At 55.5% G+C, this 22,874-nt stretch overlaps 8 protein-coding genes and 3 non-coding genes across 11 annotated transcripts; 5 read left to right on the top strand and 6 right to left on the bottom strand.

The window, feature by feature from the left end:
* Nucleotides 1-715: 715 nt before the first annotated feature.
* Nucleotides 716-2,613, bottom strand: ASPACDRAFT_123519 (histidinol dehydrogenase family protein). Its single transcript, XM_020196647.1, has 4 exons — nucleotides 2,175-2,613; nucleotides 2,074-2,120; nucleotides 1,313-2,012; nucleotides 716-1,244 (listed from the first exon to the last, which is right to left on the bottom strand). Exons 1-4 carry the CDS (start codon nucleotides 2,490-2,492, stop codon nucleotides 948-950), a joined length of 1,362 nt encoding a protein of 453 aa, XP_020053971.1. The 5' UTR covers nucleotides 2,493-2,613; the 3' UTR covers nucleotides 716-947.
* Nucleotides 2,614-2,878: 265 nt separating this feature from the next.
* On the top strand, nucleotides 2,879-3,819 carry ASPACDRAFT_45722 (SDR family NAD(P)-dependent oxidoreductase; the record flags this gene model as incomplete). The annotated part of the gene is made up of 4 exons (XM_020201663.1): nucleotides 2,879-3,370; nucleotides 3,444-3,551; nucleotides 3,602-3,682; nucleotides 3,733-3,819. 4 exons carry the CDS (start codon nucleotides 2,879-2,881, stop codon nucleotides 3,817-3,819), a joined length of 768 nt encoding a protein of 255 aa, XP_020053970.1.
* A 300-nt stretch (nucleotides 3,820-4,119) lies between these two features.
* Nucleotides 4,120-5,454, top strand: ASPACDRAFT_1858372 (uncharacterized protein). Its single transcript, XM_020197603.1, has one exon. The coding sequence runs from the start codon at nucleotides 4,137-4,139 to the stop codon at nucleotides 5,403-5,405; it is 1,269 nt and encodes a 422-aa protein (XP_020053969.1). The 5' UTR covers nucleotides 4,120-4,136; the 3' UTR covers nucleotides 5,406-5,454.
* Nucleotides 5,455-6,564: 1,110 nt separating this feature from the next.
* Nucleotides 6,565-7,590, bottom strand: ASPACDRAFT_17871 (DUF500 and UBA/TS-N domain protein; the record flags this gene model as incomplete). Its single annotated transcript, XM_020197188.1, has 1 exon — nucleotides 6,565-7,590. A coding segment is annotated over one exon (1,026 nt), but the record flags the coding sequence as incomplete, so codon positions are not given.
* Nucleotides 7,591-8,221: 631 nt separating this feature from the next.
* ASPACDRAFT_32578 (uncharacterized protein) lies at nucleotides 8,222-9,624 on the bottom strand (the record flags this gene model as incomplete). Its single annotated transcript, XM_020199888.1, has 3 exons — nucleotides 8,222-8,874; nucleotides 8,949-9,288; nucleotides 9,352-9,624. The coding sequence occupies 3 exons, from the start codon at nucleotides 9,622-9,624 to the stop codon at nucleotides 8,222-8,224; spliced, it is 1,266 nt and encodes a 421-aa protein (XP_020053967.1).
* A 1,130-nt stretch (nucleotides 9,625-10,754) lies between these two features.
* Nucleotides 10,755-11,981, top strand: ASPACDRAFT_1890206 (uncharacterized protein; the record flags this gene model as incomplete). Its single annotated transcript, XM_020198566.1, has 3 exons — nucleotides 10,755-11,099; nucleotides 11,188-11,805; nucleotides 11,867-11,981. The coding sequence occupies exons 1-3, from the start codon at nucleotides 10,840-10,842 to the stop codon at nucleotides 11,979-11,981; spliced, it is 993 nt and encodes a 330-aa protein (XP_020053966.1). The 5' UTR covers nucleotides 10,755-10,839.
* Nucleotides 11,982-12,674: 693 nt separating this feature from the next.
* On the bottom strand, nucleotides 12,675-12,745 carry ASPACDRAFT_t242. Its single transcript has one exon. It is a non-coding gene; the product is annotated as a tRNA-His (tRNA).
* A 1,121-nt stretch (nucleotides 12,746-13,866) lies between these two features.
* On the top strand, nucleotides 13,867-16,698 carry ASPACDRAFT_32718 (Kha1p; the record flags this gene model as incomplete). Its single annotated transcript, XM_020199899.1, has 2 exons — nucleotides 13,867-15,060; nucleotides 15,142-16,698. 2 exons carry the CDS (start codon nucleotides 13,867-13,869, stop codon nucleotides 16,696-16,698), a joined length of 2,751 nt encoding a protein of 916 aa, XP_020053965.1.
* A 132-nt stretch (nucleotides 16,699-16,830) lies between these two features.
* Nucleotides 16,831-18,726, bottom strand: ASPACDRAFT_80419 (MFS transporter). Its single transcript, XM_020205651.1, has one exon. The coding sequence runs from the start codon at nucleotides 18,676-18,678 to the stop codon at nucleotides 17,032-17,034; it is 1,647 nt and encodes a 548-aa protein (XP_020053964.1). The 5' UTR covers nucleotides 18,679-18,726; the 3' UTR covers nucleotides 16,831-17,031.
* A 1,735-nt stretch (nucleotides 18,727-20,461) lies between these two features.
* Nucleotides 20,462-20,535, top strand: ASPACDRAFT_t250. The gene has a single exon. It is a non-coding gene; the product is annotated as a tRNA-Val (tRNA).
* Nucleotides 20,536-21,365: 830 nt separating this feature from the next.
* On the bottom strand, nucleotides 21,366-21,437 carry ASPACDRAFT_t241. The gene has a single exon. It is a non-coding gene; the product is annotated as a tRNA-Ala (tRNA).
* Between the last annotated feature and the right edge of the window lie 1,437 nt (nucleotides 21,438-22,874).

Genomic DNA, 22,874 nt, shown 5'->3' with positions numbered 1-22,874 from the left:
AGGGAAAAGGCGCTAATGCGAACACATCCCCATAGGGCTTTGCGACGGCGGTTAGAGATCGATATTAGTTCGGCTTGGATAATGACTTCGAGAACCTTCACCGCAGGCGCGAGCAAAGGAGAACTAGGGCCATGGACTTCCGAAGGGAGATGAACTGCTGACTGGACAGTATCAATGACACTTTTGGGCATGATCTTGAAAGGTACAGTGCTCACGAAGATCGCATGCATCTAAGCCTCATACATGGCTGGCTAAACTTGGACAGGAGGTGAATCCATCAGTCATTAGCTCAATCCAAGATCTGACCTGGAACCAGGCTACAGCCGATACAGTTTAGCGTGAATAATTGAGATAAGATGCAGTCGATCCCTGCCTTTTTCACAATCGGCTCCCACGTCAGCCACCAGGAATTCTCTTCCCTTGGGACGCGCAGTCTATGAACAGGCACTTCAATCTCTGTGGCAATGAAATGCAATTTAAGTCAGGATCATCTCTTGATTCCCAGCTAAGCCCACGCAATCTGCGTCTTGGCCAATGCTTGGCGCTGAGATGGTCGAAACCAGTCTAGCGTGCTGGATCGTAAAGCTTCGAGGCCGTGGAATGCCCTATCCGATTGGGAGACTGGACTCAATCCACATGCCGCTGACTCAGATTCAGGCCGCTGACTCAGATGCTCTCTGGCCTTTGCATAGAAAAGTCAAATTCGATGTACTGTACGGTAGCTACAGTACATGTTGCCGTTGCCATTGCTCCTGCGGGACGGAGATAGGCTTATTAGGCGAGACGTCAACTTGCAAGCAGTCTATGGTGGAGCTGACTATGAGCAAGGCAACGATTCTTGTTAACAGTACGCGTCTATCACTGATAACGAGTGCGAGGGTTTGCTATAGTGTCTCATGACCGTTTCATCTCAAACGCGGATGCAGCTTGCCTTAACTCCAGATTGACTACACTGCACAGTCCCGACAACCCTCTTCTTTTCCTTCAGACACGCCCTCATGCCCCTGCTCAATCCACTTGAACTCTTCTTTCAGATGCAGATGAGCTCGCAGGTCCCCGGACCGGGCGTGTCCCTCGAAAAACTCCGCCCTCGCTGCGCGACCACAGAGCTTACCAAGCTGTCCACTGGCTTCATCTGACGTGACCTCCTGGTAGGTGATGGTCCGCAAGAACTTCCCAACCCAGAGACCTCCAGTGTAGCGAGCCGCCTTTCTCGTAGGGAGTACGTGGTTGGTTCCGATACACTAACAGCCATAAGTCAGTCTCCCGTCATCCCTGCGACGTCCTCAAACACAGCCATCGAGCAACTCACCTTATCACCATACGACACGCAGGTCCGCTCGCCCAAGAACAGCGCGCCATACGCCGTCATCTTCTCCAGCGCATCGCGCGGATTCCTCGTGAAGATCTGCACGTGCTCGCTGGCGATCTCATCCGCCATCTGCCAGGCCTCGTCCATCGTATCCGCCACGATCGCCTCGCCCCAGTCCTCCCACGAGACGCCCGCCAGCGCCGCCGTGGGGAGCTCTTTCAAGATCTGGTTGATGTAGGCGATCGCCGTCCGGGCCACTTTCTCGGAGGTGGTCAGGATCACGCACGGCGAGTCGGGCCCGTGTTCCGCCTGCGACAGGATGTCGGTCGCTACGGTGAACGGGTCCGCCGTCTCGTCGGTCACGATCAGGATCTCCGTCGGCCCCGCGAAGAGGTCGATGCCGATCTCGCCGAACAGCTGGCGTTTGGCCTCGGCGACGAAGGCGTTGCCGGGCCCCGCGAGGAAGTCCACCTTGGGGATGGTCTCGGTGCCGATGGCCATGGCGGCCACCGCTTGGACCCCGCCTAGAATGTAGATCTCGTCGGCGCCGGCGAGGTGCATGGCGGCCACCGTGCTGCTTGGGATCTTGCCGTTGATCGGGGGCGTGCAGCCAATCACTCGCTTGACTCCGGCCACCTTGGCCGTCAGGATCGTCATGTGTGCGGAGGCAAGCAGGGGATATCGGCCGCCGGGGATGTATCTGCAGTCGATGCCAGCATGTTAGAGCGATGTAGTTCTGTCGCATACGCCAGGAGACTTACGCGCCAACGGTCTGGATGGGGATGTTCTTCTGGCCTAGGAACACTCCCTGTACAGTACACGATTAGCATACACAACTCACTCAGTGGCGAAGGGATAGTACCGGCTGCGTCTCGATCTCAAAATCCTGGATCGACTTGCGCTGCGCCTCGGCGAACCGCCGCACATTGGCCTGCACCTCCTTGATGTCTGCAATGGTCTGCTCCGGGACCTCCGCCATGATCGCCTGGATATCCTGCGAGGACAATCGATAAGACGTAGGCGACCATTTGTCGAACTTCTCCGAGTACTTGCGGACAGCCGCATCGCCGTTCTCTCGGATGTCGTCGATCACCCCCTTGACGATGGCCGAGACGTCAACGGACGGAGCCGTCGACTTCGTGCTCTGCGGCGCCCGTTCTTTGAGATACGTATAACCCATGGTGTAGTTTGTCTTTGAGGAGTGTGCTCTGCTTGAAAGATAACTCCAGTAACACTGTTGTGCTGGATACCACACCTTTATACCCCTCGCCACCACCCGCGGCCCTCAACGGCTTCGGAACGAAGTCCGAGATATCCAATCATCCCAAAATATGCGCAAACGAACAATAAGTCGGCTTTCTGTCCGAACACTACATATTTGTAGCCGGAATTGAAGTGGACAAACTTAAGTTGAGGGGATGTAGAGTACATACCTTAAATCACTTCCGATGTGGAGCCGAAAGGGCCAATCCGCCCCCTTTCGGATGGTCCCCCTTCAAAACCCAACCACAACCCCTTCCCTCCAATCCCACCTGAATTCATCACCTTAATTTTCTAATAGTTCCAATGACCACCACAAAAGTAGCCCTCATAACCGCCGGATCCCGTGGCGTCGGGGCCGCGGTCGCGCGCGCCCTCGCCCGCGATGCCCAACTCCGCGTGGCGATCAACTACCACTCCGACCACACGGCCGCGAAGGCGCTGGTCGCGGAGCTCACAACCCTCTCGCCATTACCACAGAACTCCGCCGCACCGAACTTCATCGCGCTGCAGGGCGACATGGCGCGTCGGGAGGAGATCACGCGCGTGGTCGCGGAGACGGTGCGCGCCTTCGGGCGGCTGGATGTCGTCGTCTCGAACGCGGGCTGGACCCGGATGACGGACTTCATGGATCTGGATGCGGCGGATCACGAGGCGGACTGGGATCGATGCTTCCAGGTCAACGTGAAGAGTCATTTCTGGCTGTTCCATGCGGCGCGCCCGTATCTGGATGCCGTTGGGGGGTGCTTTGTGGCGACCGCGTCGGTGGCCGGGGTGAAGCCCAGTGGGAGTAGTTTGGTATGTTCTTCCTTCTGGTCTGAGATGTGGGAAGGGGGGAGGGGTGAGATGGAGTGCTGACTGTTGGGGTCAGCCTTACGCCGTTACCAAGGCGGCGTTGATTCATCTTGTGCGCAGTCTGGCGGTGATTGCGGCGCCGAACATTCGCGTGAATTCTGTCGCGCCGGGGGTGCTTTTGACGGTAAGACTTTGGTCCCCCAAGATATGGGAATGTTGGCTGAGAGGTGTCAGGATTGGGGCCGTCAGTTTTCGGAGGAGAAGCTTCGCTCGGTTCAAGAGAAGAATGCGCTTAAGCGATTCGCTACCCCTGAGGTTTGTTGTCTGATTTCCTCAGAGGGGGAGGTTGCTAACTCAAAACACAGGATGTAGCAGATCAAGTCCGCTTCTTGGCGATGAGTTCCTCGATTACGGGGCAAAATATTGTAATAGACGCCGGATTCTCACTGTAGATATCATCCGAGAAGAATCGAAGTTTCTCGCGAATTGTGTTTCGCAACTCTTGCGGTTTTGAAGTTCAAAAGGTTTCTTCGATCTATTGGAGGGCAAAGAAGCCGCAAGCGCCCGCTATAAGCCACACTCTCACCTCAGCGCTAAGCAAAGTGACAGCTTTATGATGATAGTCAGGCGTAGCCTCGGCGCTCGAGGTCCCAATCTCTTCTCCTAGGCAACGTTAGGGATATGGGTAAGAGAACCGACATGCCGTAGCTGCTATGTCTGGCTCTGCTAGCCAATTTTTCAGAGCGACGGCATCTCTGCTTTCGAAGTCATGTCCCCTGTATATCATCTTCCAACCCGCGACCAGTTCCGGATTGCCATCATCTGCGCCCTACCCGTCGAAACAGATGCCGTACGAATTGTTCTGGACGAGACGTACCAGGCCCCTGATGATGAAAATCTTTATACCAAACCGCTCGATGACCCCAATTCCTATACCCTGGGGCGCATAGGCCCGCATCCCGTTGTTCTAGTCCAATTGCCCGGTCTAGGGACCCTGAATGCCACGATCGGCTCGGGCTATCTGAGACGGCAGTTCTCCAAGGTCCACTTGGCCCTCGTGGTCGGTATCTGTGGCGCCATCCCCCGATTGCCAGATGGAACCGATGTCTTCCTGGGAGATGTTCTGATCAGCGAAGGCATCCCGCGTAAAGCGGACGCGGTGTCAGACGAACTGGTTCGAAGACCCTTCCCCAGCTTCATGGATACAGTTTTTCTCAACCAAAAAGGAAAGTGTTCGGTAGGCCCTAACGACTTCTCTCCTCAGACCCTCAACCACGCGCGCGACCTTCTATTGATGCAGCAAACCCTCGCCCGCTACCTGCAAGCCGCGCAGCTCTCGTCCGGCGAACCAAAATACCACTACCCCGGAGCAGATCACGACCGGCTCTTCCCGGCGCGCTACCAGCACCGGCATCCGGACTCGATGCCGTGCGATCTGTGCAGCAGGTACAGTCGCACTGACGGTCCGGGCTGTATCGATACGGTCCACCTTTCCTGTAAGGATCTGGAATGCAAGCGCCAGGTGGGAGAATCGAAGATCCGATGGCGTTCGGATGTGATTCCTTCTGGCACAGTACCCCGCCCGCGTATATTCTGCGGGGATATCGGATGCACCGACTTGGTGATGCGGTGCGGCGAGGATAGGGACCGGTTTGCGGCGGAGCAGGCGGTTATTGGGTTCGAGATGGAAGGCGCCGGGGTGGAGTTGTATCTCCCTGCTTCCGTTGTGGTGGTGAAGGGGGTGTGTGACTATGCCGATAGCCACAAGGAGAAGCGGTGGCAGCCGTATGCGGCGCTCTCGGCGGCTTGTTGTGCCAAAGCGCTTCTTGCGGGGGTTGCTGGCGAAAGTCAAGGCTTGGAGAAAGAGGCCTGTGGTGGGGATCAGGTGTCTCGGTCGGTCGCGCAAGGTGGGCCACCGTTTGGGGAGGACGAGGTGCCGTCTCGGTTTTGGAGGTTGTGTGTTGCCGTTTGTCTGGTCGGTGTGTTACTATGTGTGTATGTGTGGGATGAATGGTTTAGAATGTCGAGCTTGTTCTGAACGGGTTCCCTCGACACGGCAGTCATAAGCTTGTTCTAGAAGAGAGTCAAGTCCACTGTAAGATATACTTGAGGATTTTAAAATTGCAACTTGTATGTATCACAACAGCTCCCCTCTCAGCACCTAAAACCAACCGCCTACCATCGAGTGCGCACAGCAAACCCCTCCCGTCGGGACTATCCAAGACATTTCATCAGATAAGATCCGATCCCCAGCATGAACGTATCCCACATGGCACCGAAACCCCTCGCGTCCCAAGCAACACGTCCAACACGTCCAGCCTTATAAGTGGATTTTCGTGATCAGTTGACATCTCGACGCAGCTGACAACATGATTGGGTGGGAGGTGTTTCAGACCCCTGGCGACGCGTCCCAAGCAGCAGGTTAGCCTTATATGTGGATTTTCGTGATGCTTTCACATCTCGTGTATGTGTAGGGGCTGGTGGGTGTTGGGCTGGTGTCTGGAGGTTGTTTTGAGGGATGTCTGTTTTGTTTGAGAGTCTATAGTACCTTCGTTGGTCAGGATGAGGGCTATTGGCAGAATAGCTGCGCACAAGATGAAATGGGATTCAGAAGAACTTTAACCTAGAATGGGTGTGTTAGTATAAAGTGAATATGTTATCACCATTTGCAAATATTGAAGAGGCCTAGAAGCCTATTTGGTCGCATTCTGGTCACGGAATGTCCTCAAGACACAGATCAAACTATGGCACCTATCTACACCGACAAGTTAATATGTGAGATATTAAACAAGGACTTTCACAATTTCATATTCAAGTCTTGTCCCTAAATTCAAGGGAGATAATTCAAAAAAGACGATGCACGCTATCATGGCCTCAGGCTATCAACATTATATACATAGAGTGAAGTAAAATCATTCAGAAAGACCATAGAAACTGCTTAGTTGACATTCACAAATCCTCCTTCTGTCTCAGTACTTGTTCTGCGGTACTTGATTGTGCTGCCCCGAATAATATTCCGCATTCGCAGGCGGTGCTTGACTGTAGGACGCATGGGTGTTGGGCGGCCCTTGGTTGTACTGTTCAGAAGGGTATTGCGCACCGGAGGGCGGGCCCTGGCTGTAGCCCGTATGAGGGTTCGGCGGCCCCTGGTTATACTGCTCCGCGTGGTATTGACCCTGGTTGGGTGGCGGCTGGTTGTAAGGGAGGTTGCTGTTGGGGGGTACTTGATACTGCTCGGGGTTGTGCTGCACGGCCTCGGGTGGAGGCGCGCCGGGCGCCTGGGCGTGGAACATATCGCTCTGAGCCAGTTGCTCCGGTGGGATATCACTGGGGCTGGGGCCGGTCGGAATCTGCACCCCAGCCGGGGCCTGGTCGAAGTTGGCCTGGCCGGCCGCGGACTGAATCGTGTGCACCAGTCCCTTCACCGAGGGGTTGTTCGACCGGACCTGACCAGCCAGGATGTCCTTCACCGGCACTCTGCGACCGTAGAATTTCTCGTTCTCATCCGATCGCTCCACGATGATCGAGCCATCGATCTGGATGCCCCCGTACAGTCCCTTGGACTTCATGTAGGTCCAGATCGGCGCGCGTCGCTTGTGCACCTCGCTCTCGACGACGCCGCCCATGCCAATCGGCCCCGCAGCCACGCTGACCTCACTGCCCAGCGTGACGCGCAGCTTGGTAAAGGCCTCCAGGGCCTCGTAGGTGTTGATCACCATCACGCAGTCGTAGATATCCGCGCCAGCCAGGAAGCCCACACCAGCAGTGTGCAAGAGAATCCCCGAGGGCTCGGTCCACTGACCCGTTTGGGGATCGCGGGCGATGAGGATGCCACTGCCCCCCGCGCCGCTGAAGCCCCAGCCCCACCGCATAGCAGTGAAGACGGCCAGTCCCTTCGCCTCCCGAATGACCTCCGAGGGGATCTTCTTCAACACCTTCTGCTTGCCCCGCGGCTTGTCGATCTTCTCCTTCTCCTTATTGGAAGCCTCAGGCCCACTGACGGGCGGGGCGCTCTCGGCCTTCTCGTCAATGTAGACCCCCTCCTTGCAGAAGCTGCGCAAAATCCGGGCGGCCTTGTCGCATTCCTTGTCGATAGACATGGGCCAGAACGCCTCCGCGCCCAGCTTGTTGGAGAGACGGTTGACGGGCCCGCCGAGCTTGTCCAGGGCGTCCCAGCCTTTGTCGAAGGTCTTCTTGCCGAAAACTTTGGTTTTGTCCCACATCTTGCTGGACGAGCTGGCGGTATTTTGTTGTGGTTGAGACATTGTGAGGATGTGTAAGAAGGTTTTGTTTGTTGTTGAGGAAGGTCAAAAGAGAATTGGAAGTGCAGTGGAAGAACCTGGCAAGTATATGTAGGTGGGCTGTTGGAGGCTGACGTCGAAGGCACCAACATTAAATAATGTGATTAGGTTGAATTGGAGGGGCAGCTCAAGCTAAGCCTTCGTAATCCGCCCTCCAACCGGCTTAGCGCCCCCTTTTTCCCCCACCAAAATGTGGGCTGGATGATTTCATCGCCACACTTTCTCTCCACTTGGGCTTGCTCCGATTAGGAAATATTCTCGTTTACCTGCTTGGACTCCAGTCATGAAGCTTGAGTCTGTCGCATGTGAGAGGGCTGAGCAAAATGCCAGTATTTAGGCAAAGACGAAATGCATTCGTGCCCTATCACTCAGCCACGAGCTTATCGCCTGTCGGATCTATGACGTCGGCCGATGTCGGTCCATTAAGCCTTCAATGTATGTTTGCATTTTCCATCGAAGAAACTACCAGAAATGCAAGCCATGAAGTACATTGTACACCATACATTACGCTCAACCTCATCTTGACTTTCAGAGATATGACTTTCTCACTCTCCTAAGCCGACGTATCCCGAATGGGATCCTTCTCCGCACTCTCCACACTCTTCAGAAACTCCCTTGCCGCCTCAGGATCCTCGGCGAACAGATGCTCCGCCACGTTCCGCCGCGGCGTCTCGCCCATCCACTGGAACAGCGAGAAGTCGCGGAACCGATCCGCGCGGAAGATCTCGAGCACCTCGACCTCCTCTTCGTCCGACAGGTTCTCGATGAAGTGGCCCATGTTCTTGGGCACAATCCCCACGTCGCCCGCCACGTAGTCGAAGGTGCGCGCGTTGCCCTCCGCGGCGAAGATGGTCACCCGCGCCCGCCCGCGGATGAAGTACGACCACTCGTCCGCGTTGGGATGCCAGTGCATCTCGCGGAGGGCCCCCGGCTGGATCGTCAGGTGCGCCGCCGCCACCGTCTTCGAGATGGGGAAGTTGGACGAGTCGGTGATGCGCACCTCGCCGCCCGAAGTGCGCTCGGGCTCCTGGGCGAGCATCTTGTGGGTGAACCGCTCCTTGGAGGGTTTGAAGTTGGGCGGGATTTCTTTGGGGATCGAGCCCGGGTGCGAGCCCGGGAAGATGTATTTCTCGCTCGTGGGGAGGTTCTTGAACAATTGCGGGCGGAGGCGGAAGTTCTCGGCTAGGACTGCTTTGGGGGTGTGTGCTATTGGGTTCTTTGCATTAGTATGGATAAAGGGCGCAGGTGGGATGGGGAAAGGGGTTTGGAAATCAACGCACCCATCCAGTCTGTTAGTAGGAACGTCGACTCCTCACTGAAATTGCCATCGTCGAAGATCAAGAGGAACTCGGTGCCGTTCTCCCCGAGCCCCTGCAGACTGTGCGGGTGGCCGGAGGGGAAGTACCACAGATCCCCCTTCTCCAAATCGTCGATGAACGCGTTCCCGTCGAGGTCGATCCCTGTCACGCGCACCTGGCCCGCGAGGACGTATGCCCATTCGGCCTCCCGATGCCAGTGTAGCTCTCTGTAGACCCCGCTGTCGAGGCGCATGTTCACGCCCGCGAGTTCCTTGCTGGTTCCGAGCTCGCGGATGGTGGTTTGGCGCGTCCAGCCGCCTTCCTACTCAGAGTTAGCATTTCATCTGAAGATTCTGGTAGTAATCGGTTTCTGGTAGCCACGCACCTCAATTCGTACGTGCGAGTCGGCAAATGACCATCGCATGTTCGGCAGCGAGCCATGGTCGGTGCTCGGGGGTCGAACAAGGTCGGGGTTCTGGCGCTCGCGATCCTTGTTCCGCGGTCCCATCACCGAGGCGCCATCGCCCATCCGCCAGGGAAGGGGCTCTCGATCTTCTCCGATAGCATCTACCTTATGGTCCCAGGGATCACGGTGGTCGGGGGTGAAGGGCTCTTTGCTGTCGAAGAAAGTCGAGGGCGAGGATGCCGGAGTTTGCATCAACTGCTGATAAACGTCGTTGGGTACTGGGCCAGCATGGCTTCGTCCGATTAAGCCGGTCACGGCCACTAACGCCAGCAGGGACTGGGGGGACCTCGATAGCAATTGCATTGTGAGAGGGTGGGCGAGGGGTGATTGTCTGGGCAAGATCTGGTCTGACGCTGAGGAGAGGGTCGCCCTCTTTATAGGTTGGTGAGGGATTATTCGTGCTCTGCTTCCGGGCTTTCCGACAACGTGGAAGAGAACCAGGGGGTGTCAGAAACCGGTCATCGAGTGGGGAAGAATTTGGGAAAAGGGGCCTCTCAGGTTGAACAGAACAGCTGTTGGGTCAAAGCTTGGGTTTTGCTTGTGCTGGGTGGGGGGGGGAGGAATTGATGCGGGTTATTGGCGGATGGGTCAGCCCTACAGGGCTGGGACGGCACGTCATGGTCATTACGACGTCACCTGCTTTCAACATTTGCTCCCAAGCGGCATTTCCACAACGCTCTATTTTCCGATATGCAGGGGGAAGTACCAGGCTAGCCATCTCGATGGTCCAGGAGCATCGACTGGGAATGCGAAGATTTGCTCCTGAGATAAATGAGATGGGCCTTCGTCCCTCCCGCTTTCGAGGGAAAGTTCTTGCCCACTACCGCCTTCGAGTAGTCATAGTATCATTCTCCCGGTTTCTTCTCTCTGTACGCTCTTGTATGACAGTGAAAGTTCGCTATGGTATGCATTGTGCGAGCATGCTACACATCACACATTCACAGGCTGTATTCCTGGCTGCCTGTGAACAAACAGGCGGAGCCGGAACAATCCAAGGCCGAAATGACCCTGTTAGCACGCTAGACCCTATACACCCTAGTGTTCTTAATGTCCTGCCTCAGGCATTACATATCTAGATAGTATCATGTCAACGACAGTGAATATACAACAGAGCAGCTTGCAATGGATAATTTCTTCATCTTCCTCGCTTCTATAAAGCTTTCCATCATTTCTTCTCACCACATCTCTCTCAGGTCGAAACTCCACCCACAACTCATCCATCTCATCAACCATCTCGAATCTCCGCCCACACAACTCCATCATATCATCAGCCATACATCACGAAAATCATCAAAACCGAAGAAAACCCTCAAGATGATGCGTCGACTTCTGGAAGCAAATGCCCTGGGTCCCGTCCATCTTCTACCAACCGCAACCCGTCTCCCCAGGGCCGTGGTCCATGATTCGATGAAGTCACATTGGACCGGACCCCCCTTGTACAATCCTGCTTCCTCGAGCCCGCACGAGGTCGTCATGAACATCTTGCGGCATGATGCCGATGGCGAGCCGTTCTTCACGAAGGAAGCCTTGCAGGAACTGCGGGCCCAGCTTCTACGTCCCCTCGAGGAAGGCGAGAAGTACGTGGCCATCGGGATAGACGGCACCCCCGTGGAATTCGAGCCAGCCACTGGGCAAGTCAATGAACATGTGGAACATCGATTCGTCAAGTAAGCATGATCCTTTCTTTCTCTCTATTTCTGTTTCTGTCGAGTCGAAACACCCAGCGGAACGCAACTAACCACATCATCCTCACAGCGGCCCCGTTGCCCTCGTTTATCACTCCTGGGGCGTCTTCGTCGGGCATGCCGCCGAGAAAAAGTACCTGGACGCCGCCTCGTACTGCCGGATCGTCCCCATGCACATCCAACAATGGATCAACCCGGAGACCGACGAGATCTTCGTTCTGCCTCCGCGGCCCGTCGAGGAACCCAGTCGACTTCTGCGCAGCGCGGTCTTCGCGTGGGAGCCCAGTGCCACCTGGGCGACCATCCGCGAGGTGCTGGTGGCGGCGCGCGAGAAGCACACGATCACCAACTTCGTGGGCTTCGCGTGCGGGCCAATGTTCGGAGACAGCCCGTCGGCGACGCAGCACGCGCTCGTCTGGATGATCATCCGACTCTTCCGCAGGGACGGCAAGGGCGAGTCGGACGAACCCTTGGCTTGCTCGCTGCAGGACTCGATCTACGACGCCCAGGATAAGCGCCTGCTGAACCTGCTGAAGATGAACGTCGTCGAGGATCCGCAGGCTTTCCTGGATGTGGAGGATTCCTCGATCGTCTTCACCTGCAACTCGGACGTGCCGGTCAAGGAGATCGTGCTGGATATCGCGCGTCCTGCTATTATGATCGTCGACGATATTACCCGCATTAACTCGTGAGTTTGTTTCTAAAGACTGGTTGCTGGTACAGGAGGAGCGTGGTGCTAACGGGAGTAGGATCTACGATCCGGTCACTAATCGTGTCCTCAAGGCGATCGGGGAATCGTATGAGATGTTCGACTTCCCGGACCATGAGGCGTTCGGGCAGATGGCTATCTACGTGAGAAAGTAGATGCGCATCCGAGATGACGATTTGCATGACCGAGATGATTAGATGATTGGGAATGTATTTGAACGACATCACGAGCTGCTCACTTTTTTGTACCATAGCGATATTTACATGTGTTTTAGAGCAAGCTAACGTCATCTGTCTGTAAACTTGACGGGAATCTTTAAAAACATTGCTTTCGATGGTCTTCTTCCTCGTAGGCGATCAATTGTTTCTTTCTTCGGTGTGTGGGCTATCAGGGGCGGGGCTTAGCTCAGTCGCTGCATATCTGTACGGTCGCCCTTAGAAGTGCACTCGTCGGTCCTGCCTCTCCATTGATGTTTAAAGTATGACGTCCCTTATGAAACGTTGCGTACTCGGTTGTTGCTGAGCATCGTCGATCCGACTATCGATCCGGCGCGGATCGTGGTCAGGGTGAAATTGGTGTTGCTGTCAAACCTGAGTGAAGTGTGAAGGGTGGAGTTGTAATGTAGCTTGCGCGCAAGATATATTTGCTCGGTGAATGAGCCCAATCGCCCACTTACGGACGAATCTGTCTACTGTCTCGTCCCAAATTATCGCATGCTAGAAAGCTGAGACAGAAGCGAATGGCTATGTACTCAATTTGGTAACCAAAAAAAGAGAAAAGGAGAGAGAGAGAGGCTGACAGGTGCGATCGAAAGAGGGGAGAGCAAAAACACAAGCGAAAAAAGAAAGTGGCGCTGCCCGGAATCGAACCGGGGCTGGCACGGCCACAACGTGACGTCATACCACTAGACCACAGCACCTGTTGTTGTGATAGTTGCCTCAATATTACCATATATGACTGACATTATTGATTGTAGGCTGCACATATTCGCCGCGCCGATTGTAAGGTCAAAACCGAGCCTCTCAGATGTAACACTACACAGACCAAGACAGAGTCAACATACAAGCCGCGGCTTAACCATGTTATGCCTCTCCAAGTTATTGATTGTCTAAGTTGTGCGTCAATAAGACCCAGGGTTACTGCCTGAGGCTTGAGGGCCGACCACTCGGGGTCGGGCTGAACTCTGGGTCCGACCGGGGGGTGTCAGCTTGTGAGATTCGCAGCAGTGTCCGGGGTTGGCTACTCTCGCTACTCGCAGGAGTTTAAGATTACGCTCGGACCTGTTGTGCGATGTACAGTACCTAGATGTTTGCATGGCGTTATCGATGCCGAGTGCGGACTCCATTCCAGCTGATCTTTCTCCTTGCATCAGGTGACAGCTCTAGCCCTTGGCTGCGAGATCACAGTCAGATCACAGCTACTGTGGATCCTGGTGGCCCCCAACCAGCGTTGAAGGGAGAGATAAAGTAAGTATGAATACGAGAACGGGGGTGAGATCAGTTGACGGATGACCGAACAAGAGATTTGGTTCTTGGTTTGTGGTCTGGTGGGGGTGGGAGTGGCTGGGGAGAATGTCTGGGGTGGAGGCGAACCCCGGAACCGCATTGGGGCCCAGATTGCTGTAGATTTCCGAAGCGGTGGAGCTTTTTTTCCCTTCCCATCCAACAAAGAACCAAGACTCGAAGAGGATAAGTGAAATATCACGTTATCCCGTTATCACTATTCACCATTCACCACTCAGGCAGCTGCCTGTTGCTGCTGCTGCTGCAGCATTTCCGACCGCCTCCCATCACCCACGTGGGCTCTCGTTCCCCCGCAACCTCGTTTTCAATTCTTATCTCTCTCCCTCTCTCTCTTTCTTTTTTCCCACACACATTCAAATTCCTTTTTCTCTTCTTCCATTCTCCTATCCTCCCTTCTGATCCGAATCACTGATTTTCTCTTCCCTTTTGTCTTTGTTCACACCCCTCAAACTCCCGTGACGAATTGCTCACCACTCACCCCCACTAGAGGCCGTGACCTCTCTCTGCCCCGGCCACCATGTCGAGCAACTCCACCACCACCACCCAGGTCAAATCCCAGGCGGGAATCCTGGAGGGCAGCAATCCGACCGTGTACGACTCGTCGAACCCGATCATCCTGTTCATCATCCAAGCGGGTATCATCATCGTGCTGTGCCGGTTGCTCCACTGGCCGCTGTCGAAAATCCGGCAGCCGCGCGTCATCGCTGAGGTGATCGCGGGCGTGGTGCTGGGCCCGTCGGTGATGGGACGCATCCCCGGCTTCACCGACGCCATCTTCCCCAAGGCGTCGATCCCGGGGCTGAGCCTGGTCGCCAACCTCGGCCTGATTTTGTTCCTGTTTCTCGTCGGCTTGGAGACCAACCTTCGCTTCCTGATCAGCAACTGGCGCGTGGCGATCAGCGTCTCGGCCGCGGGGATGGTCCTCCCCTTCGGGCTGGGCTGCGCCGTCGCCTACGGACTGTATAATGCCTTCCGCAACGAGCCCGACACGGTGGACATCAACTTCGGCACGTATTTGCTGTTCATCGGCATCGCGATGGCCATCACCGCCTTCCCCGTGCTGTGCCGCATCCTCACCGAGCTGAAACTGCTCGGCACCAACGTGGGCGTGATCGTGCTCTCGGCGGGCGTGGGCAACGACGTCGTGGGCTGGATCCTGCTGGCGCTGTGCGTGGCGTTGGTGAACGCGGGCTCCGGGCTCACCGCGCTCTGGGTGCTGCTGGTCTGCGTCGGCTACGTGCTGTTCCTGATCTTCATCTTCCGGCCCCTATTCCTGCGCTTCCTCGCCCACACTGGCAGTCTGCAGAAGGGGCCCAGTCAGTCCGTCGTGGCCATCACCCTGCTGATCGCCCTGGCCTCCGCCTTCTTCACCCAGGTGATCGGGGTCCACGCCATCTTCGGCGGGTTCCTGATCGGCTTGCTGTGTCCGCACGAGGGCGGGTTCGCCATCAAGCTGACCGAGAAGATCGAGGACCTGGTCGCGGCGCTGTTCCTGCCGCTGTACTTCACGCTCAGCGGGCTGCAGACCAATTTGGGTCTGTTGGACAACGGCACCGTCTGGGGGTACGTGATCGCCATCATCGCGATCGCGTTCATCGCCAAGGTCACCGGCGGGGCGCTGGCGTCCCGGTTGAACGGACTGCTCTGGCGGGAGAGTTTCTCGATCGGCGTGCTGATGAGTTGTAAGGGGTTGGTGGAGTTGATTGTTTTGGTAGGTTCCCTTTCTCCCCTTTATCCTTATTCCCCCCAACTCCCGAGTACTCCTTACGGAGAAGAAACTGACAATGAACAGAACATCGGCCTCCAAGCCAAAATCCTCAGCACGCGCACCTTCACGATGTTCGTCGTCATGGCCCTAGTTACCACCTTCGCGACCACCCCCTTAACCGTCGCCCTGTACCCGAAATGGTACCAGATCAAGGTCGACCGGTGGCGCCGCGGCGAGATCGACTGGGCGACGGGCAAACCGTTGCCGCCCGACAGCCGCATGGACAGCATCACGGCGGCCAAGTCGGCGCAGCACGGCGACCACCACGAAACGCTGGGCCACCACCGGCCCGTCCGCAATCTGCTGGTGTATCTGCGTCTCGACGGCCTCTCGGGCCTATGCACACTCGCCGGCCTCCTCGCCCCGAACCCCCACACCCACAATCACACCAACAACCACCCGCGCATCCACCCGGACAAACGCACCCCCACCGATCCCGACACCAAGCACGCGGACGAATCCGCTCCCGCTGAAACGGAAATCACCGAGCTCGACACTCCGACCTCGCAGAGCCTGCAGGTGCACGGCGTGCGCCTTCTGGAGCTGACGGACCGCGACTCGAGCGTGATGAAGGTCTCGGAGATCGAGCAGTACACGCTCTCGGACCCGGTGGTCAACACCTTCCGGGCGTTCGGGCAGTGGCACGACCTGTCGATCGTGGCGGGCGTCTCGGTCGTGCCGGAGCACTCGTTCGCCGACACGGTGGTCGGCATGGCGCGCGAGGAGGCCGCCGATCTCGTCCTGCTGCCCTGGAGCGAGACCGGCGCCATGGGCGAGCAGTACCACCTGCATTCCCCCGTCGAGGAAGGCGTCCGCTTCCTGGACGGCCAGCCCTACGCGGCCTTTGTCGGCAGTGTCTTGGATGGGTCCCAGGTCGCCAGTGCTAATGTGGGTGTCTTGGTGGAGCGTAATCTGTATGCGCCCCAGCATGCGCTGGGCGCGGCTGGGGGCAGCGGGGGTGGGGCCAGTGGGGTGAGGCATCGCCCGTCGTTGGGGGCGATGAGTGTGCAGCGGGGTTCGTCGGTGTGGAATGTCCGCGGCGGCGGCGGGGCGGCCAAGGCGCATCATATCGTCGTGCCGTTTGTCGGGGGCAGGGATGATCGGCTCGCGGTCCGGTTTGTGTGTCAGGTCGCGAGCTGTGATTTGGTTACTGTGTCGGTCGTGCATTTGGATATTCCGGGGGCCAGTAGTGTTGGCGTTAGTGCTAGTGGGAGTGGGGTCGTGCCGGAGGAGTTGGTCGAGTCGGATGCCACGTTCTTGTCGGTGATGAAGGATTCATTAGATGAGGAGGTGCTGGATCGCGTGGTGTTCAAGAAGACCGCGGTCAAGACGGAGGCAGAGGCCGTCGCGACGATGGTCGAGCTGGTCAAGGATGAGATGGTTCGCTCGCATCACAAGGCTGGGAACCTCGTCGTTGTGGGCCGACGGCACTCGGCTCTGGATGAGCTACTCGCCGATGGTGGTGCTGCTCACGACGAAGTCGGCGCGGAGGCCGCGCGCGTGCTAGGCGTCCTGGGCCAGGCCTTGGTGAAGAAGGAGAACCGCATCGTCGGCGATGTGCTGGTCATGCAGAGTAAATAAAGGCGAGAGATCCTCAAAACAGGACGGACATACGTGATACCCCCCCTCTTGCTTTAAGATTGAAAACTTTTCCTCCTGCTTGGCTGTTTTATGATCTACTGGAGAAAGATAGGAATTGAGATTGAGTGTTTTGGTATTTTGATTTCATCATGATTGTAATATGTATGTGCAGAACATTTGGGGTTGTAATGCTAAGTAAACCCCGACATAACACTTATGTACCGTACTTTCAAATATGCAAATGCAATGCTAACATGACAGATTTGACTTTGACCTGGCCTGTCCGGCAGGATCCACTTTGTTTTTCTTTTTTTTTATCGTTTCATTTCATCATTAGACCTTCTCGTTGTCCTCCCCAGCGTGGCTGACCAGACTGGCCAGCTTGGACTTGGCCCGCAGCTTGGGGCCGTACATGAACAGCACGTAGGGGATGAGGGTCAGGGCGGTGGCGATCAGGGCCAGGATCAATCCGGCGTACTGGCTGCCCACGTTGTGGAAGAACTGCGAGGCGAACAGGGGCGAGACGGCACCCAGCGTGTTCCGCATGAAACCCTGGCCGGCGATGGCGGAGGAGGAGCTCTCGCCGTAGCAGTCGGAGGTGTAGCTGTAGCAGCTCTCGAAGATGAAGAAGATACCGATGCAGATCAGCACCAGGGCGATGACGGGGGCGATCCAGGGCAGGTCGGCGTATTGGGTGAAGGAGTAGATGAAGAGGCCGATGGGGAGCCAGACGGCACCGAAGAGGGCGCCGTACAGACGGGACTCCGGGCGGGCCTGGCCGGCCTGGAAGAGGGCGTTGTACTTGCGGATCTGGAAGAAGTTGAGACCGAAGCCGATGGTGCAGCCAATGCAGAGGCCAATGTAGGGCAGGCCAGACATGCCCTCGTTCCAGCCCTTCTTCTCCTGGAAGGTAATGGGAATGACCGATAGGAACAGGAAGGTCAGGAACCAGGCGAAGGCGATCCAGAGACCGAAGGCGAACACCACGGGCTCGGTAATAAGCATCTTGATCGCCTTGACCGAGGAGTTGTGCAGCATGTGCTTCAGCGAGGGGGCCTCGAGGTCGTTCTCGGTGACGTAGCGGTCGTCGCCGGTGTTCTTGCGGAGCAGCTTGGCCCGCTTGCCGAGGGCAACGCTACCACGGGTCTCGGGGAGGAAGAACAGGATGACCAGGGCGAGCGGGATGTTGGCCAGACCCTGGATACCTTCCACCCAGCGCCAGTGGAGGGCTTGGTCGATGAAGCCGGCGTAGATCGGGGCGGCCACGGTACCGAAGATGGCAATCCACGAGAAGGTGGCGACGGGAATGGCGCGGTCCTGAGGGTAGTACATATCACCGAAGGTACCACCGACCAGGATGGTACCGACGCAACCGAACAGACCGAGCAGAGCACGGCAGACGAGGATGGTGCCGATGTTCTTACCCAGGGCGAGACCGATGAACATGATGACGAAGCAGAAGTAGGCTCCGACATAGACGACACGGCGACCCGCCAGCTCACAGAAGGGGGCCAGGAAGAGGGGAGCGAGGGCGCAGACGAAGTTGAAGAGGAAGAGACCCAATTCGGCGATCTCCTCGGTCACACCCAGATCCGAAGCCATATCACCCAATCCGGAGCTGTAAGCCGTCGTGGCGAGACCGATGAACAGAGTCATCAGACAGAGCAGGGCGGAGATGAAAGCCTTGTATTTGCCATCCCAGTTGAACGGGTTCTCTTTGTCTCCGGGAACGAAGTCGAGGACGATGTACTGGTTGCCGTCCTGGACGATGCGTTCGGTCTGGGTTAACGGCATGTCGAAGTCGACGGTCTGGAGGGGGCCGTCCGCATGAGCAGCGGCAGAGCTGTCATCGAGGCCCTCTAGGTACTTTCCACCGGCAATGCGTCCTTTGCAGGTGGAGTCGATGTGGCTGGAGGAGCCGGCGGAGGCGTTCTCCGTATGAGAGGCCAGGCCAGGCTGGGACTTGTCCATCTTGTCCATTGTGAGATAGGATGGATGGATAAAGAGGAGGAGGGAGAGGGAGGAGTAAGAAGAAGAGAGGTGAGGTCGAGTGGAAGAAACAGCCAGAAAACAGCCGGGAAGGAGGAGGTATAAAAGGACAATCAAAACACTGGGGAAAGGAACCCGTCTCATCCGGCTTCTCCAGTTTTATTTTTTTCGTGTCGGCCCACCCGAGTCAGGGCTTCAGTCCATCTTCTTCCGGGGTGCGTCATAAAGTCGGGGTGGACTGGGAGACTCTGGAGTGGGCATGGGAAAGGCATCCGCCGCCTCATTGTTATGCAGGCTACGGAGTACAGTACCTGGCCAGGAATGCTCCACGAGATGGATCCGGGATGGCGTTGGAAAGTAGTGGGTCACCAGAGTTTGCGGTCGATCCAACTGAGAAACTTCGGGGAAACTGATCCGATGTACAGATATTCGCAGCTGAGATGAGGTGATAGACGATGAGGGAAGCCCACAGTCACTGGGAGTCTTTTTATGATGCTGAAGGATAAGAGCACCTGCTCAGTTACCTCCTGTCCCTCACAACAGCATTCTCTATACTCTTTCCTGCCTCCTTGTGGTGTTGGAAAGGCAGCCAGAAAGTAGTTCGGAAGTCGACCGAGAATGACTTCATCTCGGCATCCCGACTTGCCTCCAACTGGCTCTTTCTCCATCGGGCCGACTCGGTCCCCCACGTCCTTTGGGGGCAAAAAAAAGCCATAAGCCAAACAGAGTTTCGGTTGCACTTCGGCGAAATCCTCACCGTCGCTGAACTCGGAAGGTTGTCGGTCGGTCCGTTGCAGGGATGGTCATTTAGTAGTCTTGTCTCCTCACACGATGAGCAAAAAGCATCGTTGCTCTGATCTGAATATCATCTCTTCAGTCCCCAAAACCAAGTTAAATACTGTCAAACCCGCCCGCAAAACCATACTGGTAATCTTCTTCTCGACTTCTTCCACGTTATCGATAAGAATGTGAAGCAGTGAACTCGAAGCCCGTGCAACTGAAACCCCCATGATGCATTGGGGATCCACCATTCCAGCCCAGAGAAAACTCGGCTGACCTGCTTGCCCTCGGGCCAGAACAGGCAGGACAGCCACTGACGCCGAACACAACACCATCTGACCGGTCCGAGAGATCTCCTGTCGGGCTGGCGGCGCTGGCCTGGACATGCCAGCTCGATGATTCGCTGCTTGCGTTTCCGCTTGGACACTTGTTGCCAGAACTCTCGACCCTGACACGTAGGGATCCAGGAAAAAAGCGGACCCCGCGCACTCCCCCGACTGCATTGCCTCACGATTTTATGCTGAACTCCTTACACAACTTGGTCACGAGGGCGCAATCATCATAATTCCGTAGACTCTAGTAGGCAGTCCGGGTTTTTCCGATGCCAAACCCGGCCCTCAACCCAACCCAACCCAGCCAAGCTTGGGTTCTGGATTGGAGTGGATGACGACATGGCGCGGATGACGCCCATGGTTGAATGATTACATTAAACGTAGAGCTTTCAATGTGAAGGAAGTCTAGCTATTCAAGATTGTGTTCTCGACCTGATTTGTGGTCTGGTGGCTAGTGGTTGTGGTTGTGGTTGTGGTGGCAAGAATTGAGTTGTAAAGTGTGCTTGGTTGGGATTCCCACCGTGGCCGGTTCAAATTTGTGCCTGATTGACTGGATGATCGACACTCTAATCCAGCTTGCTTGAGTCTATTTCGATGTGGTGCACTTAACTAATCAAGGCAGCTATCAAGAATCACACCATCCTAGTAATCTTCCAAGAAATGGCCGGTTGGTGTAGTTGGTTATCACGTATCCTTCACACGGATAAGGTCCTGGGTTCGAGTCCCTGACCAGTCATCTTTTTTGTCCTGTGATCTTTTTTGCCCTCTTCATTCTTCTCTTTACAATATTTTGCTGTCTACGGACTAGGTCACTGCATAAGCTTTTTATTTTTTTTCTTCCGCTTGATCGTCGCTCTGCCCGATGGACCACGATCCGGTTCCTGATAAAGTTTTTTCGAGAACAACCCTGGAAAGAATTTTCTCTTCGGTGGCAAGGATGAATCTTGCCACGGGAGGGATGACAAAGCGATCGGCATCTGGCCCCCTTCATTGCCAGGGGCAGAGCACCGGTACCTGACACCATGCTCGAAGTGACGTACAGTATCGGCGTTTGGTGTTTTTTTTCTGGTGGTTTCTATTGCATAGTGAATCAGATCTACCGGCTTTGTCGGACAATGCGACTCTATATGCTCGTCACTCTCGGCAGAGAAACAATACACAAACACCGCAGATATATATCGCCGCGCAATATGCAAAATGAGTAACGCCAGAATTCAAAGGCAACATCCGTGAATAATGCCAGAGTAATGGTCAAGGAGTCCAGGGGTCTTCTCCAGTCGTAGCTAGGTATATATTTCAAGCATTGTGGTAAAACGCGCCTGGTATGATTTTAGTTGGTTCTCATCAACAAGCGGGTGCATCCAGAGATGTGCACTGGTAAACCTTCCGAGCACATACATTATTGCCTCTGTGAAATACCACAATTGCCCGCCCACTCCCCTGTGGTAGCAAATTTAAAAGCCTTGTGTTGAGCGAACGCTTTGCTGTACCCTGGCAGCAACCACTCTATCCTGTTAGATGAAGGGGATGCTGGCTATTGCATGAACATGTAAAATAGCAAAAAGATGGAGCTGCGGGGAATCGAACCCCGGACCTCTCCCATGCTAAGGGAATATTATACCACTAAACCACAGCCCCAATTGTTGGAAAAAGGAGCTCAGGTATGCATATATGCCCTCTACAATCTCTTTAGAGTAGTACCTGAACAAATGATGCAGTTGGATAGAACTGTGGTTACACGAGGACTGGCCTTGCCGGTATAAGACACAAGCATGCAAAGCCTTCACCCAGAAAGGGATATGGTGCGGTTATAGTTGGTGATTGTGTTCCTTAGTGGCCTCATTACTGCATTCTGTTGAGGCTATGGAGGTCCAGCCAGCCAGAGTAAACAACTTGGCAGTCGGCACTGTGCAGCTTTGTGAAGGGGCTGGCTGCTAATCCGCGTCTAACCTATTATCCTCTTAGCGTTGTTTTACCCCGCACACCATTTTTCTCGTGATAAGGAAGTTGTTTGTGGAACATCGGATTCAAAGATAAGGAATTGCTGTGGTCAGCCGATGATTATCAGTAACGGCTGGAGAGACGAGGCACTCACACCATAGCAAAAATCCAACTCCAAGTCAACCGACAACTGTTGAGACCAATCCCAGGGATATGGCAGCTCTCGCGCCCTGCTTGAGGAGCGGCGTCCACGTCTGACATAACACAGGCCATTCTTGCGGTCGTCAGCAGCAGGCTCACGAAATTCGATATGGCGAGGGACGCGGAGACCCTCTTCGTGGGTGCTTCGACCCTCACCTCGGAATTCAAGTAAACTGTCGCTGGACTTGAGTGACGCGCGTTTCTCCTCTAGGGTACGGTTCGACCATGCAGCCGCTACGCTACCGGCTCGTTGATTGCCGCGGCCAAGCTTTGTGGCTTCCACCCGATGAGAGTCACACCTGATACCATACATGCCAACGTGACCGACGGATTTCATAAATTGCGAGCGAACAAGCTGGGTCATTGCACCCTCGCTGGCGATCTGTGCCTGTTACTCGTTACGATAGAGCTCTAGGGGTGAGCTCGCTAGGTGAAGTATAGTGGTTTTAGATATTTGGGTGCACTAAACTATTTCCTGGAGGACGAACGTGTCAAGCTCCTCGGGGTGTGTTGACTTCGACACCATCAAGATGGCCATGCTTTCTGAAAAGCATGATGTCAAGCTTTTGATGCGTGATACGCTGGTATGTAACCCACATTTGCCAAATAATGACCATCCTATGTGAAGTCTTCCTTCCTTCCAGATGAACTGATAATCCTCGACCAGACCTCCACAACAGAACCATGACATCCAGACTAAGCAAGTGAAACTGGCACCAGAAGAGACAAGATCTCATCTGCAACGAGCATCCCCGATGAAGACGAATACTGTTAGTATAACGCCACAATGGGCCCCTGCAGAAGCTGGTGGCTCTCTCGAGAGTTTCTCCGCATATTGAGAATCATCGTCGATAACATAGCGTTGGCAGCAAGCGACCTTCGGTCATCGAACTTGTGGGTACTAGCGGCCATTGCGGGCGGGCGCATGTGAGT

The sequence above is a fragment of the Aspergillus aculeatus genome, assembly GCF_001890905.1.
Source record: "Aspergillus aculeatus ATCC 16872 unplaced genomic scaffold ASPACscaffold_13, whole genome shotgun sequence".
NCBI classification, from domain to species: domain Eukaryota; kingdom Fungi; phylum Ascomycota; class Eurotiomycetes; order Eurotiales; family Aspergillaceae; genus Aspergillus; species Aspergillus aculeatus.
This window is presented reverse-complemented; position numbering and strand designations above follow the sequence as displayed.